Source organism: Pipra filicauda, unplaced genomic scaffold, assembly GCF_003945595.2.
Source record: "Pipra filicauda isolate LSUMZ 115617 unplaced genomic scaffold, ASM394559v2 scaffold103_size3290846_pilon, whole genome shotgun sequence".
NCBI classification, from domain to species: domain Eukaryota; kingdom Metazoa; phylum Chordata; class Aves; order Passeriformes; family Pipridae; genus Pipra; species Pipra filicauda.
The window spans coordinates 446,646-465,037 of record NW_024103474.1 but is presented as its reverse complement, the minus strand read 5'-3'; the positions used below and the strand labels follow the sequence as shown (position 1 = coordinate 465,037).

Genomic DNA, 18,392 nt, shown 5'->3' with positions numbered 1-18,392 from the left:
CTTCCTTTTTGACAGGTTTTCTGTCACTGGGGGTGCCTGTAGCTTAGGTTCCCCTATTAGAATGAGTATCCTGCATTTGCATTAGGGAATAATGTTAATTCTTAACTTTTTAACTGATTTTGGCTTTCTTGTTTCTATAAAAAGTCTACCTCAAGCCAGCATTTTTGCAAATCTCTCCTCTTCTTTGCCCCACAGAGCAGTACTAATATATGGCCAGAATGAGAGTCAGACACATCTAAACATTTCTTGCAATACCAGGCTGCATTTTTGCATCTTGCACAACTACCACTGCATGGGGCTGCTTTCCTCCCTAAAACAACAGAGGGATTTTGCTGGATGTGCAGAGTGTAGCAAAAAGTATATTTTGTCATATCTCTGTACAGCCCGTTTGCAGCAGGGAAGATTTTGAATTGAAAACAAAGCCATGAGGATTCCTATTTTGAAAGCCATTCTACTTAATTTTTTTCTTTTTACACAAATGGCACAGAAAATTCAATAAGCAATGATAAAAATGTTTACTGATTTAGACCAACAACAGAAATACAAAAAAGATTCAACACTGAGGTAGGTATTTGGCATTACTGAAGAGAAACTGAGTTATATCCGGGTTTGAGTTGAACCTTATGTTTAAACTCTGAAGCTCAGTAATTAAAACTTTGCCTGTAGCAAGTAATTCACTTGAGGTTAAAACAGTGCATGTGTGTATGCAGGGAAGCACTGATTTGGGTTTACCTTGTTTTATACAGTTTATAAGTCTGACCTACGAAAGGCTAACAGTCCTACCTCTAAATCCAGTTCCCAATTAAAAACACAATTTGAAAAGGTTTAGGAGACCTATGGGGCCTCTTTTACAGAAGTTTCTGGTCCCATCCCCCAATGAACAAATTAAAAAATATTACCTGGTCCCCTGTTGGTTCTGCAGGCTGACACTGTGTTTTCATTAATACATCATTAGGGTAATGACACTGTGCTGATGTTTTTCTCCAAACACAGGAGAAGCCATCAGGAAGACAAAAGTTTTGAGCCTTTGCAAACTTAGTTATAAGAAAAACTTTTAAGAATGGCTTACAAAAACACTGACCTTGTCTTTCTTATGTTTGTTTGTAATTATCTTATATCCTCCCATTTTGTACACATCTTTGTTTTGTTTTGCATGAGACAAGTGCATAAAAATTAAATTGGATAACATCCCATAAGTCAGGACTGCACCCAGAATTTATGCAAACCATTATAACAACCTGAAGGTTTTATCCATTTAGAATTCACTTAGAAGTACATGATTAACTTATTGATGTATCCTAAAATCAAAAATTAAAATGGTATTTTATCATTTTTCAGACAATCAACTGTTACCTAATAGATAACAATGGATTTATTTTAGTGTCTGAAGACTATAGACAGGTAAGGGAAAGATTTTTCTTCAGTTTTTTCATGTAACACATTAATCTAAAAGTACTTGTTTCTTAAATAGGCCACCATCTGAAAATGGTAAGGGTTCAGTAACATAAAACTAAAAAAATTCCTTCTACAAAGAGTGTAAGTTGTTTCTCACAGGAGCTCAGTTTGTCTCCCATCGGGGCAGGATCTGCTCTTAAACTCTTAAATATTCTCTTAAAGGCCTTTCTTGCTGCAGAAGTGTCTGTCTTCTGTAAAATGTTTTTACCCAAAAAAACCCCCAGATTCTCTGTGGCATTTTTGTCGCATGGAAAGGCTGGGAAGGGAGGGAGGGGCACAGAGCTTTTACATTCAAACTTGAGATAATGAGATTTTACAGAGCTGCTAGTTGAGGAGTTTGTTTTCTGAAGTGGATTACAGACACTGAAGGATTAAAACTAAGCACTCAGCATCACAACAGAGAGGACAAGGAGCACGATTAATAAGATCATTCAAAACATCAGTTCGCTTATTCTTCTTGGAAAATTATTGAAAAATTAATGTATAATCACTCAATCATGCGAACCTTATGAAGGAATCATCAACATTCTCATTAACTTTTGCCTGAAAATGGCTGGGATGGTGCCCCAATTATGCCAGAATTGTCTGAAGTTGAATTTCTTTTATGTGTTGGGATTGTGAATAGGAATATTCACACTCCTACTTAGCCCTCAGGTGAGTTAAATCTGTTACGACTGAGTTGGTTACTGAGAAACAGCTTTTGGAAAGACCTCTGGGAGACTTGGAAGAGTGTCTGTAGAAGAGATAAAAACTCGAAGTGAATGGCAAAAAAAGAAGCTAAACTGAGCATTTTGCTTTTAAATTAAAAGCTTGAATTACTGTAGCCTTAAATCTGACACTTCTGGAAGTAGAGATATTTTTTACCTTTGAATAGCACAAAAATAATTGCCTGTTTCCTTATGAACCCTTTCTCCCTTGCTCCATTTTGGTTGGGACTTTGAAAATTATATTAGCACATAATAAACAAGAGAAAGGCAATTTTTCTGAAACTATTTTCCTTCCAACAGAGCATTAACTGTTAAACATGCTGTACTGTGTCATGCAATAGTCATTCTTCGTGGTATGTCATCTTATATGCAAAACTGAGAACTGACATGGATTATTTTGTTTAAATTTATTAAATTTATTGCTTCCATTCCTTTAGAATGTCAAGCGTGTTCTGAATATAATTCCAGGATGTATCGAAAAAATTATAAGCTAAAAATATAGCATTGCTTAAATATTAACTGCGTTATGTTTGAAGTAGCTTTTTGGAGTTTTTTGCCTTTTATCTAACTATTAAATCTATATTTTCTGTTTAGTTGAGCATGATATAAGAAATACAGCCATTATAGAATAATCTTGATACATTTAAAATATGTTCCTCCCATTATTCCCCTTTTGTTGTTGTTACTAGAGGTAAATTGTTGTGACTTGTGTAAATTACTTGCAAGTTTATAGTTGGCTGTGGCCAATAAATATTGGGAAGAAATGTTTCCTTTGGTAGTTACCTGATATCAGCCATTACATATTCCTGTGAAGAGTATAGTGTGGACAACGGCTGAGCCAGAACTAGGGCTAGTTTTGTAGTTACATCTAAGTCTAAGATGGACAGCAGAGTTGTGTCTATGTTTGTGTAACACTATAACAAGATTACAATAGTGTATATTTATTTTAATATGTGTGTATACACTCTATATTTATTGTGGATAGAGAAGGGGCAGGGAAGTGGGATGGTACCTTATCAATGACTTGCCTGTCCGGGGTTGCTTCAGCACTGCTTTTCTGTGGACTTTCCAAACATGACCAGAACTGCTTCAAGAATCATGTTTGTGGGGCAGTGTAATTCTTCATCTGAATTGCAATTAAATCTTAATATATTAAAAAAATAATGATAACCTGTGTGTTACTGCTTTGGGGGAGAACTAGCATTTACAGACAGAGCTTTTGTGGAAAGAACTGTCACTGAAATGTCTTCATAAGACTGGTGCACAACTTGATAAATCAGGTTTATTACTATCTAAGGTTGTAACCAGGCATTTATGGTTTAGGGTTTTTTGACATTGCCTCTCCAATAGTTAGGATAATTTTTCTTCATCAGTCAGCTAGAGCTATTGAAGCTAGTATTTTTAGTCATGTTCCTCTTGTTTCTAGGAGACTTTACATACCCATATGTTTTGGAAAATGTTCCAAGATTCCCCTGAGGAAAAAAAAAAAAGGCAATACATGCTTTTTAGGTGGAGGAATGCCTTTTTTTAGCTAGGGCTGTAACTTTTCTGCCTGCAAACTCCCAGGTGCATACTTGAGGTCAGCTAAGTTCCTTGTAATGGAATTGAGGTTTAGTTCATACAAAACCTATGGAATCCATGCAATTTGAGAGTGTAGTGCCCTTTCCCCCTCATAAATTGTGGGATTTCTCCCTTTAAACAATGAAGAGAAATATCCAATTCTTCTGGGAGTTGAGACTCTAAAATAAAACAGGTCTTCCCAAGGTAGAAAAAATGCTGTACATGCAGGATTTTCCACTGTCATATGAATGGCTGCAGATGACAGAGTCACTTCCATAGTACATACCAAATTCATAACATGAATGTTTGTTTTCTCAATAGAGATTTATTTTTATTAGTCCACAAGTGCTGAACAAGGACAAAATGAGTAATTCATCAGGCTGAGTGGTTTTAAGTATGAAATGACTCTGAAAGGAGTTAAAATTTATAGGATTGATGAAATGTACTGTTCCAGCTCCTTAAACAGGTCATGCAGGAATTATAAACAACGCTTTTTAATGACTGTTTATGAAATCCTCTCACAACCTGTTTATATCTTTTTTGAGTAACATTTTAATCACAAGGGTTTGTGATCAGATTAGTGTGTTTTCTTTACAAGCTTTAGGTTTGGATGGCTTTTATTTCTGATATTAGATGTTATATAATGTACCTCAATATATTGTTTAAGCTCTCACATCTGCTCAGGGGTAATAATGTAATCCCAGCCACTTGCCATGACTGTGAAGTCTTCCTCAGATTTTGTGTAGCAGTAGTCCTGAAAACCTGTCTATGTAACTGTCAAAGCCACTCTTGTCAGATCCTGGATTATGCCAGTTTAAATTGAACCCAATGCTGGTTTGTGTTTATCTACACTTTTGGTAATTTCTTGCATTTTCCCTTTACAGACTGGTTACTTTTTTGGGGAAGTTGAAGGGGCTGTGATGAACAAGTTACTAACAATGGGCTCCTTTAAGAGGTAAGATTTTCTATCTCTTAAAAAATATTTTAACAACAAAATGAAACTAAACTAAATCAAAGTCATACGAAAGAAAGCCAAGACTGGCAGCGTGGCTGGATTCTCATTTATGTCTCTTTTCTGTATGATCTGAGTGTAACTCGATACCATGCACGTTGAATGTTGAGAGCATTGGACTCAGCCTACAGTGAGTTTCTTTTTGAAAGAACGGTTTATTTGACTACAATGCTAAAACTGTGTGCCTTTCCTGTTCCCACTGCACTCAAGTGGAAAAGGGATTGGACCATATCTACTGCTGAACAGTTTTAAATGGCTCTTAAGGAAATCATTGATGCCACATCACCATTTTGACCTGTAAAAAGTTGGAGATTGCTCAAACCAGACAGTGCAAAATGCCCTGCTGTTAAAGGGGAAGTGTGTTCTCCCAGTAATCCATCTTCATTCACATGCTAACTTACCTCTGAACATTGTTGTGACTATTGACCTGGTCTTACTCTCATGATGACAATACAAACTAATAGTGATTTTATGTGTTGTCCTTTGAAATAAATTATACACTCTGGGCAATTAAGAAGAAACTTTTCCCTTTAACCTGTAACTCAACACTGGAGTCTTCATGGCTTTCACATAGTCCAGGAACTGTTCCATACCTTTTTGTCCTATGACAGCATGGGAGAAGTGCTGACAATATATATTGCACTTTTCCCTTTTATTTTCCTGTGCGTTTCTAGTATAGAAAGACAGACACATCACTGATCCCATCACTCACTGAATGTAGTTATTACATGTGAGGGTGTATACAGAGGCTCTCAGAACAGATGGTTTGTGTGCTTGCTTGGTAAACCAGCTCTCCTAAAGGCAGAAATCTTTCCATGCTGCCTCTGTGTGCTACAGCTGAATACCACACCCAGTGACTGACCTGACATGTGCAGATAGCACTCATGGAATCATCCCAAATCCTAGTTTTCTGAGGGTGGCAACCTTTTTGTGTTTAGCACCACATTCTTAACATATGCTGTAGAAGGAAGTGAAGTAATACATATTTACAGACTGGGTTTGATGTTGAAAAGATCTGTTTATACAAGAGATGAAGCCTTTTATTTAACACAAAGAAAAACATACGGTCAAAACTAAGGGATAACACTTTAATTTGTCGCAATTTGTTTTGTCTTGCCCAGCAAAGCATTTCAAACAGAATATGTAGTCAATGAGCGATGGTGGTGGGCACCATTGAGAGCACAGACTGCAGGGCTCTAGAGTTCCATCTAAACTGCAGCAGGCGCCTCTCTGGCCTGGACCATTGGCTTCTGATTTTGCTGGTCTTGAACTCCAAGGCAGTCAGAGATAATGAAGGCACCAGCTCAGTGCAACTGAGCTGCATGCTAGAGAAAATGTAAACACAGTGAGCCGGTTATTTAAACAACATAAACTAACCGTTGCCAATCAGTTAAAGATGGGAGAGAATCAGAGTGGTATAATTGTGCTAAATGAGCATCCTGCTGGACAGCAGACAGCTCTGTGCAGCAACAAAAACACCCAAACCAGACTGTCTTTGAGCTGTGCTAGATGAGGCCTTGAAAAAAATTATTCCAGCAGTCTGAAGAAGAAATCTTTGCTGGCTCTCATGAAAAACAGCCAGATGCATTTACCATATTTTTAAGATTACTAATTTGTTCAGATGGGGTTGTGTTTTGATTTACCAAACGTTTTTATATATGAAATAAGAAGAAAAGAAAAAGAGTGCTTGATGCAGTGGCAAAATCTGTCACTAGTACCATTTCCCTGAGAGCATAATGTGGATATTGCATACATTATACTTGCCATTGCTGCTCCTACCATGTAGGCAAAATCAGAGAACAAACTCTGCTCATTACCATTTCATTCTGATAATATCCAGAGTCATCCTTTCTTCCAATTTGCTTTTTTACATGGAACATACTGTCCAGCAGGTGAATTATATAATGCTGCACTTTTTGACCTGGTCTTGCTCCCTTTTTGGTTAGTTCACAAGTAGAAGGTTCTGTGGTGTCTGATCTTCACTGTAGAAGTTTGCTAACCTTGGGGATGGGAGTCCCCTCTTCCTTTGGCACCAGTGATGTGAGTGGCAGTGCCAATATGTACTCCCACCTCACTGATTCCTGCCAGCTTTCAGGCTCTCCATGCACAAAAGGAATGAAATAACCCTTTGTCCATTCTCCCGACTACCACCCATTTGGAGTGATGTAGAAGTTCTTTTTAGGGCTGTGCTGGAAGTGCTAAACAAAAGGGGTTTGTTTGCTGCTGACTATGTTTCTTTTCAACCTGCAGCAGGATGAAATTCAATTTTTGTGTTCACTGTTTATTTTTTAAAGTGAACTTAAATACCTCCTTCCCTCCTCAGTTTCTTTAAACTCAGTGCTTCTTTTGAATAATGTGTACATATGTATGTATGTATGTATATTTTCTTAGTTTATGGGTTTTATAATTAGGGAGAAAAATTATATCAGTGCCTCCACAGCAACGTGACATGCTCTATGATTTCATTTAGCAAAATTATGTTTATCTTATACCTTAAGTATTGCACACAATTAAATAATTTAAATATGATTTAAATTTATTATTAAATAAATTAGGATGTGCTTATGGAAAAGTATCTGCTTCACATAACTTAGAAAAGTTTCTTTATAGTTTCCTCAGCACTTTGTTTATATAAAAACAGTGAAAAAAATACAAAAATTCAACAACTCCAAGCAGGAAAATCTAAAAAGCCCACATTAACATCAGGAAAATTAAGGGCTATCAAAGCAATGAGATCCCCAAAGAAATAAACATAATAAATCTGTAAGAGAAAACTAAACATCTCTTGACTTCAAAACACTTTCACCCTTTCCAGTAGGAGGAAAACTAAGCAATTCTATAAGACAAATATGGAAGCAGCATCATTTCCTCTTACAGTTCTCTTTCCAGCAGACATCCTCTTGGCCTCAGAAGAAGAATCCATGCTTTGCTATTTAATCCTGTTGTCAGGATGTATGAATTAAATGGCACACCCCTGAAATCCAGCTTTCCCGGATGCCAAGGTTCACTCTATTAAGTTCTTGTTGCTTTGAGAGCTTCTCTTGTTTCTCAGTTTTTCTTTCTCTGTTCCTTTCTCTTTACTCACATGCTTCTTAGTGAGGAACGTGCATCCTGTCCGTGCCCCTGGGCACGATGCAGTCCAGATCCTTCTCCTGTGCTCTCCAAATGCTTGCCCATAGAGGCAGACTTTCATCTCTCTGTCTTGATTTGCTTTATAAGCAAAACACAGCACTACTTTTGCCTCCAGGTTATAAGAGTGTATATATATAAAAAAAAAAAAATCACAGCTCTTCACTAAGCTTACTTGTAAGAAGCAGAACATTCTTAAAGCCAAATCACAAGAACAGTAAGTAGTTGCTCACCAACAGACACCAGTTTCCACTGGGGCAGCACAGCTTCCAATTGAAGGATTTTTTTTTTTCCTGTTTTTTAGTCCACTCTTTCTTATTTAAGCATTCATTTTATTAAGACATTCTTAAATTTTTGGTGAAGATGTTAAATGGACAGTCACATTTAAAATTTGTGTTTATTTTTATGTGGATTTATACAGTCATCGATTTGGCCTTCTCTTAGTTGGGCAATGTTTCTTCACGTAGATGTACATTTTGGAGAAGATCAGTGACAGACTGCAGGAACTATCCAAATTAGAGTTACTGGATTTGGTACTGGACAAGTGCAACTGTGATGTAGAAGTGCTGCAATATGCTTTTACATTCTAAAAAACTTCCCTATCTTTATTGATGATTTACTTAGTAAAGAAAAAAGCAAGATCAAAATAAACCCTATATTTATAGCATAAATACCAGGAAAATAGTCAGGTGGATCAATAAGCATTTTTTTTGTTTAGGCAGGCAGAAGACATTCAAGGTAGGAAAATGAGCTGACTATTTCCAATAATTATCTTCCATATTCACTGCCATGTGCACTGCAGGGCACGTGTGAGTCTTGCACCCAAAAGAAGCAAATAATATCTGTCACTTCCCTCTTGTTATTACCAACAGGAACCATGTTCTGATTTTTTTTTTCTTTTTTTTTTTACATTTACTAGATCTGCATCTGGTACCTGCATTTGGAAACTTCCACATTGCTGTGGGCTATATTTTCTTCTCATATTTTGTCCATGTGACATCTAAAATTAATATCTTTGAATTTTGGGCATTGTTAGAGTTTATGTCTCTGTAAATATTACCCTTAATTGCATTAAATCATTTTATACACTTAAGGAGAAACATGAGCATGTGTGCTGGATAGATGAATTCTCATTCCATATTCTGGAAATACAGATTGAGTTCTAGTTTTTATGCTCGTTATTCTTTGAGCACCTTGGCCACTGGGAATAGCTGAGCAATAAAAACAAAGATATGTGATGACAAGTTTGTTTTGTCAAAATACTGTCATTTATTTTTATTCTTTCCACCGATTTTCTTGGTGGTGAAAGGTATTAGCCTGACAGCTTCTGGATGCTAATAATCTGTCTGTCAGTGAAGGTGGGAGAGCCAGAGCAGCAGCAGTCCAGGATTCCTTACAGTGTCCTGCTACCTCCCCACAGGACCTTCTCTAGACTGCAGAAACTAGTTTGCTCTTCACACCATTCAACACTGTCCCTCCTTGTGAGGATGCCAGGCCGGCTGCACATCTCATGTCTGAGTTCAGTCTTTCCACCACAAGTGAGCTGTAATCAGCACTAGTTTTTACATGGACTACCGAGTAAAGCATAGTGTCAATAATTGAGGCTTCTGGATTATTGTCTTCCTTTGCTCGGTTCTTTGGAGCATTTCTTTTTTCTCTGTGGACTCGGCATTTACTTCCATGGTAAGAAGCTTATTATTCTTACACAGTATATAAAACCCACCCAATCTTCAACAAAACATTTGAAATGTTATGCATTGAATGTCTTTCAGCTCTTACAATTGTCAGTAATGGTATTTTACGCTGGTAAATCCATAGTTGTGCTGAAAATCTAGCTGAAAGCAATAGAGTACATCTGTTAATATATCCTGTGCTGCTGGTAGGTCTTGGAAGTTTAATTTTCTTGAACCGGATTCGTACTCAATTGCAAGTACATTGCAAAGTACGAGACTGGAATTTACTGTATCAGGAAGTCGACAATAAAAGGGTTTTCCCTACAATGTATTTGGCCCCTGAAGTTACATAAAACAGTGATGCACATTTAGGTTTTGGTAAGTTATTTTCCATCAGTTAAAGATGATTGTTCATTGTGTTTGTCCTACAACTTATGTTAAGAGCAGCTGCTCTGTGGAGTTCAGACGTGGAAGTTGACAGGATGGTGATGTCATGTGAAGCAAGAGCAAAGCTCCCCGTGAGGTGCTTTAACACAGGACATGGACTTGGGCATCTAGGTGGACCATATCCTGAGTTGAACAGGATATGGCTAGCTGCAAACAGTTATTTAAAACTGAAATACATCAGTTCAGAAAGGGTGATCTGCAAGCTTTTTTTTCTGCAACACTGAGTTAAGTCTGTCTGAGTGAGAAGAAAGCCTATTTTCTAAATTCTCAGAAAGACATCAGCAGTAAAATAACATTCTGGAAATGACACCTGAGCACAGAAGCACTACAGTGCCTTAAGCCACTGCTTTGACCACAAATACTGCAGTAGCTTTTATAAGGAATAGTGCTGGAAAGCGTTTACTTTCCTATTACATTTATAAGAATAAAACCAAAACAACTGGATTTGAATTTGTGAATTACTTGGAACACAAATATACTGAACTTTAATACCATTCATAGTGACAGAGAATCGAGAATTGGTTCAGTATGTTGCAGTGTTCAGACTGCAACGTGGTTATGGGATACATCCACTGATCTTTGAATTGTGTTACAAAATTCCCATGTGTTTCTAGCACAAACCAGTCAGGTCTTTTAATATCATTTCACAGTAAGACTTTCACTGGTTTATTTTGCACATCCTGTGTTATAGTTATTTGAATCATCTTTAGAAACTTTGAGGTAGCTGTTGAACCTGCCCACTTTGAAAGTTACTTTGAAAGATGGGAATACATTGTTCTAAAACCAAAACTCACTCCAGGCTTCTGTTCAGAAATCTGTCTGCCATGTACCCTTCTAAGAATTTGCTCCTTTGTTTTGTTTTTTTTTGGTTGATTTTTTTTTTACCCTGGACACATTATCTGTTCTCTCATTTATTCCTGAACCAGAATCTTTACACTGGAAACGCCTTCAAATATATTTACTAAACTCATCTAACACTAATATCATCCACAGGTGATATTCAAGCCTTTCCAAATAACAATTCTTTAGTATTCCACAATGATTTTGAGGTTGTTTATTACAGCTCTTCCCTTCATCACTCTAAAGTTTACTATTTCTTTCCCTGTTAAATGAAGGGGGTTTAATTACATACTTGTATTGTTTTCCTTTCTGTTAATCATAATACAATCTTTGATTGTTGTATACTCCCTACAGTACAATAAGACAATCTACAAAACATGTAATCTAACATTTTGGAGTGCAATATTAATTATATTTCTGATTATTTGTGTGAGTACATATTTCAGTCTTTTAAAATCTTTTTATCTTTGAGCATTTAAAGAAACTATTACATCTATTAGACTGTAATAAGTACATAAGAAATGTAATGCAAGTACAAATAGGATGAGGAAAGGCTTTTATCAATATTTAAAATTAGGTTCAAATTATAATAGATGTTTCACATGGCACATTATAACAGTATTTGATTAACACTGCTTAGCAGAATAATGAAATCCAACCAAGAAATTCTGGTGTATGAGATTGAAATTTGAGACATTGATTATACTTTCATCCATGAAACAAACAGTCACCAAACTTAATTAATATATTAAAAATTTACATTTATAATGAATACACACAAAACAATGCCTTCTACTTGCAACACTAGATATTCAATGAAGCAGAACGGGACCATTCCATCCATATAGAATTTCTTGACTAGTCTGCAGAGAGCACATTAACGTCTGTAGAACTGCCTTTGCTGTGCACTTACCACTTGCCACCATCACTAGGTTGGTCCAAGTGGACATGCAACACAGTCCTTGGATCTAGAGGAACAAAATAGTCAAGCCAACCAAGGCTGGAAAGGCTGAGCTGTAGAGATTACTTTACAGGGGCTGGATTCTGACCACGGTTAAAGGGGGAAAAAATTAAGGAAAGCAAAAAAACCAGCTAGGGCCAGTGGTGTATTACTGCATTGCCACACAGGCAGCACAGCTTACCCCGTGTACTGCTCTGTTTGTCTTGGCAGATCTGTGTGCGCGGATCTGGCTGTGGGCGTGATTCTGCCAAAGATGGTCAGTGTTCAACTTACACCCATGTTTAGGTCTTTAGTTATGCGTTTGTCTACCATGTGCCTCTCTCTGCCAGTCCACAAAACAATGGCTTCCTAGGCATTTCTATTCTTGATATAAGAGAAAGTGAATAATGTAAGCAGTATGACCACGTACTAAATGTTTAGTTGAAGCTGCAAGACCCACTGTATTAGATATTTTGCTTGTAAGCCAAAAATAAAATGTAGACAAAATAAAGAAGCTTTAAGTGGTGGTTGCTGTCACAAAATCAGATCAGAAAAAAAAAAACCAAAACCAACAAGCAGCAGTTTCTACCACAATGGAATACAGCATTTTATTGGTACAGGTTGCAATGTTTCATGGCATGCAGTGCAGAATGCCTCATGATGATGCTGAATGCATTTCATGACCTGGTTTTGGCAGCTTCTGGGACATCCTTTCCATAGCTGAATTTGTGTGCTCTCCTTTCCTCTTCACTTAGAAGCAAGGCACACATTGCAAAACATTGAAGTCCCATCTCATACATCTATTAACCATCTCTGTCCAGTTGTGCTCCTTTGTCCCTCTGATGATGCAAAAGTCAAATGGATATGTTATATATTTACACTTGTTGCAAATTACTAGCTAAAGATTCTTTACATCTGCTATAGATGCTAAGTGCTTTTTTATGTGGATGGATATAGTTAATTGATTGTTCTATGGACAGACAGATTTAGAGAATAATCACAATAATTCCATATACTAGCTCTGAGTTCTGGATTTTACATTTAGATCTCTGAAGTGTTTCAATGATGAGTCAAATTGCAAGCATAAATAAATTTCCTTGTGTTTACTATGCATCTGAGGAGGCTTCTAGCATATGTTGATTACAGCAGGTATTTGACATGGAATATTTTGCTCTTATGAAAAGAAGCAAAGGTAAACCCATCCTGCCTCAATTATCTGTTCCATGAATGCACTGAAATTCTACCTCTCCCTCCTTCAGAATCAAGGCCATGTTACAAATTAGCTGTGCACTGAGATGCTGGAACTGTAGAAATGTCTTTCTTCTTTTACTGGAGTTCCAAGTGGTCTGTTGTGAGCAGCCCCTCAAATGCATAGCCCCTCAAATGCATTAGCCCCACTCTCTGGGGCTAAATGTGCTGATCTTAGTCCAGAACCAATTGTTTAAGCATTGTGTTGAATGTGTATTATCCTCCTCCCCCTCACATTGTTTATACCATTGTGTGTTACACTGTATGTGTATCTTCCCCGGTTTCTTCCAGTTATGCTTTTGCTTTGTTCTGTAGTCTGATAAAACCCTTACAAAGTTTTCACAGAATTTCTTATCTTTATGCTCCTTTGTGTAACCTGTATTTTAATGATCCCATTCCCTCTTTCCCCTACTACTGTTACAATTTTTATTTTCCTGTCCACTTCGTGAGCAGGCTGTTCCATATCATCATTTTTATCCCACTGAGTTTTCTTCTTTTAGTCAAGCAGTTTTCTGTTCTTCTCTGTAGAATTACACTTTATGACTACCAGGCCATGTGTAGAACAAACAAAGAGAGTAGCGACAGTGCCCATAGCTTGCTGGACGTAAGTATAGCACATTTTCTGAGCACCTTTCCATGCAGCCATCAAAGAAAACTGTTGCAAATATCTCATGGCCATTATAAGCCCATTATTTTGATGTGGAATGTTTACAGCTCTTGGATTTGTCCCAGTGCATTCAAGGGATGGTTCATTATAAACAAATGCAAGGTGTTAAGCATTTTCGAGTTCAAATACTCACACAATCATTTTAATGCTGGGCCATCATTTCTGAGGTTCTGTCAGGAGATTCTTTGCACCATATGAATCTGCCTTAGGAATTTGTAAATTTGGCAGTAGATTGTGCTTTGTCTGGGAGACTGGAATCACATATGCCTTTCCTGTATGTAAACAAGTAATTGAAATTAAAAATTGAGGTGGTTTTTTTTTTATATGAAAGGATTAGTTCATTGGCAAGTTGTGCAAGTCAGTGATTTTAGCACTTTTTTCTTCCTGAGTATTTAAAGGTGTTATTAAAGTAGAATTTCAATGCATTTAAACCCTTCTCTTGCAATCTGGATACAAACCCTGACCCTCTGCAAGGCCTGATTAGAATCAAGCTGGATTTTGCAAGGGCAACACTTCCTTGTTGCTAAATCCTATATCTAGTTAATAACCCCAAGGGTATTTTATAATCATGCGTCTGTCTCACTGATTGCTGTAATAATCTATCAGAACTGATCAGGTGGTGTTAGAGTGTAGGTTTTGCATATTAAAAATTATTTTCACAGATAGATGACAGTAATAGCATGAAAAAATTCTCAATTAAAGAGAGCAGAAGCAAAACACTGGTATATTTTACTAGTCTGGAAAAGCTATCTGATAGTATTTTTAAATGCACAGGGATCTAGCTAGAAAAAAACAAGTCTACATATAGTTAAACTGTTGAATAAATATCAAATTTTGGCAACCTCCATATATATATATATATTTGCTATGGTTTAATAACTGTGTGCTTTTGGGGATTTTTCATTTACAAATTTATATGATTCTTTTTTCCAAATACCTGAAAATTTGGACTTTATCAGTTTTTTATCCACCAAAGTCTGAATCTGGGAAAAGACTATCTTGACATAATAACAAATACTATGCTGTGCCATGAGACCTAAATTATTAGTGAAATAGGACATGATGCTGTGAAGCATATTTGCATGAAATATCTTAAAGCATATTACAACTCTTAGCAAAATCCTACCATCCTAAGGCTTGGGGCTTCAGCTCAGTTTGCTTGAGCACTCAGCATGTAGAACTGAAGTGTTTATCTCTTAAAAGTGGGCTCTAACTAAACATGTATTGTTCCTAATTAATAATGAATATACTGTTTTATACTAAATCATTTGGCATTATGAAAGCCAAAGTATACAGCAAAGTTAATTTACTTGGGCGCGAAATTTCAGGTTTTCTTATTTGGAATAAAAATAAATAAGATGTCCCATAGGGCTAAAACTGTGTTTTCTTTTTGTCTCTAGGACAGTCTTGTAGTTCTTTATCTTTTCCTATAAGACAGTGCTTAACAGCTGAAAATCTTTCCTTTCTCAGCTGTTATAAATTCTACTGGGCCTTTTATGGCACTGACTGACACGAGTTTGTTGCTCTGTGAGTTCTCAGCCATGCAGAGAAACACTCTCTGTGGCCCCTGAAAATTTTAAATGGCTGTTGCTGCTCACCAAAACAGCACTGCTTCAGCGAGTGCTGGCTCAGGACGCTGAAGAATTACTCTAGACATCTGAGTAGTTCTGTTAATATGACTTCTTGTATGTGCCAATACACTCTGTTGATATCTAAAAGAGTCTGCAGAACTTTATGCAACTAGGACACCCTAACACAAATGAGGGAGACAAGGAGAGATTCCTTTCCAAATTTCTGGAAACTGACTTTTCTGCCTGAGTTTCTTTCACAAAAGATTGATCTCATTAATATTCTTTTCAAAAATGAAACATTCAAAATGTATTAGAAGTACTGTAAACACAGGATTCTCGGGGGATTTGCTGTATTTTTCATGATCCAGAAAAACAGAGGAAGGAGGCAAAAACCTACTTAAAGTGTTTACAGTTGGACCTTCCATATGACACAGATAATCATTTAGGTAAAGTCAAACTTCAGAAACTATTCCCAGCCTAATTAGGCCAAGGTATTGAACAGAGATTTACACTACAGAGAGGAAAGCCTCTGAATTGCAGCCCAAGAAAAGCTCATATCATCTACCCGAGCTGTTCCTTCAGCAATAGCCAGGGAAATAGGAACCCCTAGAGGTTAAAGATTTAAGAATCATTTGCAAAACCTTCCTTTCCCCCTCTGATAATCTGTGTATAAGATCAACTGTGAGAAAAAGGAAATTTCATTACTATGCATTTTAGTAATTAATATAATAATGTTTCTTCTTCATAAGAAAAAGGTTTTTTTCTCATGTTCCCCATGCATTTGAATATCCATAATATTGTTTTCATATGAAGAATTCAGTTAAGATATAAATGCTGCATGTTTTACCTTTTTATTAAATGAGTTGCTTCTCTTCAGCCTTATAATGCCTTCTTTGCTGCAGTAAAATGGATTATGACTGAACTTGTCTTGTAAGTAGATTTTATCAGAACTTAATATTTGTATGAATTACTGAATATTTGCAACTTTTGAATATTTAATTATCACTTGTACCTTTTGCATTTTACGTACATTATGCTGTTTTTATTATACGACTTGAAATATAGTAATATTTGTCAGAGGTTTTTTTCCAATTTTGAATTCTTAAAATCTGAGACAATTTTGGCTATATAAATGCACAGCATCACTTTTATTACATGGTCTTCACTTGTATCTGTATATCTTTGTTTAGCAGATCACAAAATACAGCCCAAATTTATTTTTGTGGTTAATGTTAAATTTTAGATAAATGACTTGCTGTTTGTGATGCTGCTTGGGTGGGCTTTTGTCAGTAGAGAAATTTGGTTGCACTGACTCACTGTATTGTTTGTCACTTCATAAAATTCTATAAGATGGACCTTTTACAGTACCTGCCAGATAAGGTGTGCTCTGGATGTTGCTGAATTGTTTTATCTCTGCTGATTCTTGTAACATTCCCAGTTCATTCATAATGATCATTACCTTTAAGAGAGGGTGCCTAAGAAATAACAGAGCAATATTACATGGAGAAGAGGAAGCCTTAAAATGTGTCATGTTATTAACTGACATGATTTATTATTGTTCTTATCAGAAAGCAGAGCTGCAGATCTCAGTGAATTTTATCTTCATTGAAGTAGAACTGCTTTTTCCTTGTAGTCATTTTGTTTAATTGTAAATTGTATAAGCTTTCATCAAAGTTCAGAATAAGAGTTAAAGAGATTTAACTGAGTGGCTACTGCTAGAGGGCAGAGATTGATCTTAAATGCAGCTTTCAAAGCAAATAGAAGGGAAAGAATTGTGTTAAAATGAGGCTGGTGCTTCATGTAACAGCTTCAAAAATTCCAAGAAACTTTCTATGCTTATAAGTCTTGTAGATTCACGGGCATATGATGAACTGGATGTTGGTTTCACATTCTTTACACTTAAAATAAGTGATAGACTGGCACTTCTCAATCCATTCTTCCAAGTAAATCATAGTATATTTAAGTGGGAGAATGCATTCTTTACAATTTAGTTAGAATTGATTAGATAGTGGTTAATCAGTCTTTTCTGCTCTTAGAAAAAAAATAGCTTATTATTTGGAAAATTAATAAAAGAAAGTATTTTATATGTATGCCTGTATTGTAGCCTGGACAGTTCTAGTCCTGTGGCATTTTACTGGAGTCAAAATACCTGCATAATAAAGACATAATGTTCAACAGTAAAAAGAGTATATGCTGCCATGCATTGAGAATTTTAATTGGCACTTCAAATAAGACCAATATTTAAATTAATAATAGCTAAATATATGATTTATTGATAGGATTATTTTCAGAATAAGTTTTCAGAGGTAAAATGCAACCTAGTGAAAATATGAGAATAGCAGTAGTTGCTAATCCCAGAGTTATAGTAACATGAATTCCAGTTCTGTTTTAGCTTTTATTTAAAATAGAATTAACGTTATCAAGCTACTGCCAGTTTAGTGTTTTGAAAACATGCTGTGGGATAATGAAAACTCCAATAATTTCTCTAGGTTCCTTGTGGAATTCAATCTATGCAGTTGGTGGCACTCTGATCTAACAGCAAAAGGTAAGTGTAATTTTTTTTTCCAGACATAATGGCAGAAATGTCTAGGTTAAATTGGATTTTTGAAATTTGGATGTGCATAAACTGTTTTAGATTAAATAACAAATATCTGATAATAATAGTTTGTCTCCCATGTCAGCATTCTCCTTTTTGTGAATGTTTCCTAAAACATGAGAGAATTAAGCTCTTCTATGAATAAACACAAAGTGCTTCTGTGTGTTCTATGAGTACAGTGCACTGCTATAATGGAAAACTTAAAATAGTAAATAATGATTAAATATATTTTTAAAAACACTTCCCTTCATTCCAAAACAATCTTCATGAATAAAACAATTCTTACTGTGCTGGAAAATGCCTTTTAAAAAAAGTCTACAGGAATATACCCATCTCAATACAATTTCGTACAAAATAATTTTTAAGGACTAAGACAGATGTTATGCTCAGCAAGACTGGTTAAAACTGTATTTTGTTTTAAGACTCTGTTCAAAATATACATTCAAGTGAATTAAAATTCAGTTTACTCAAAATAATTTTTAAAATGTGGAAACTTCATTTGAAATGATGGAATTTTAATAGTTCCCATAAAAAATGGGAAGTTTTC

The 18,392-nt window shown here is 36.0% G+C and overlaps 1 protein-coding gene across 1 annotated transcript in view; it reads left to right on the top strand.

Annotated features, from left to right (window-relative positions):
* Window positions 1–18,392, top strand: part of CACNA2D3 (calcium voltage-gated channel auxiliary subunit alpha2delta 3) — a 407,078-nt gene that overhangs the window by 367,061 nt on the left and 21,625 nt on the right. The window contains exons 30-34 of the mRNA XM_027728083.2: window positions 1,339–1,401; window positions 4,607–4,677; window positions 13,540–13,615; window positions 16,127–16,179; window positions 17,739–17,794. Coding sequence (XP_027583884.1) covers window positions 1,339–1,401; window positions 4,607–4,677; window positions 13,540–13,615; window positions 16,127–16,179; window positions 17,739–17,794 — 319 coding nt within the window. The remainder of the gene's footprint in view (window positions 1–1,338; window positions 1,402–4,606; window positions 4,678–13,539; window positions 13,616–16,126; window positions 16,180–17,738; window positions 17,795–18,392) is intronic.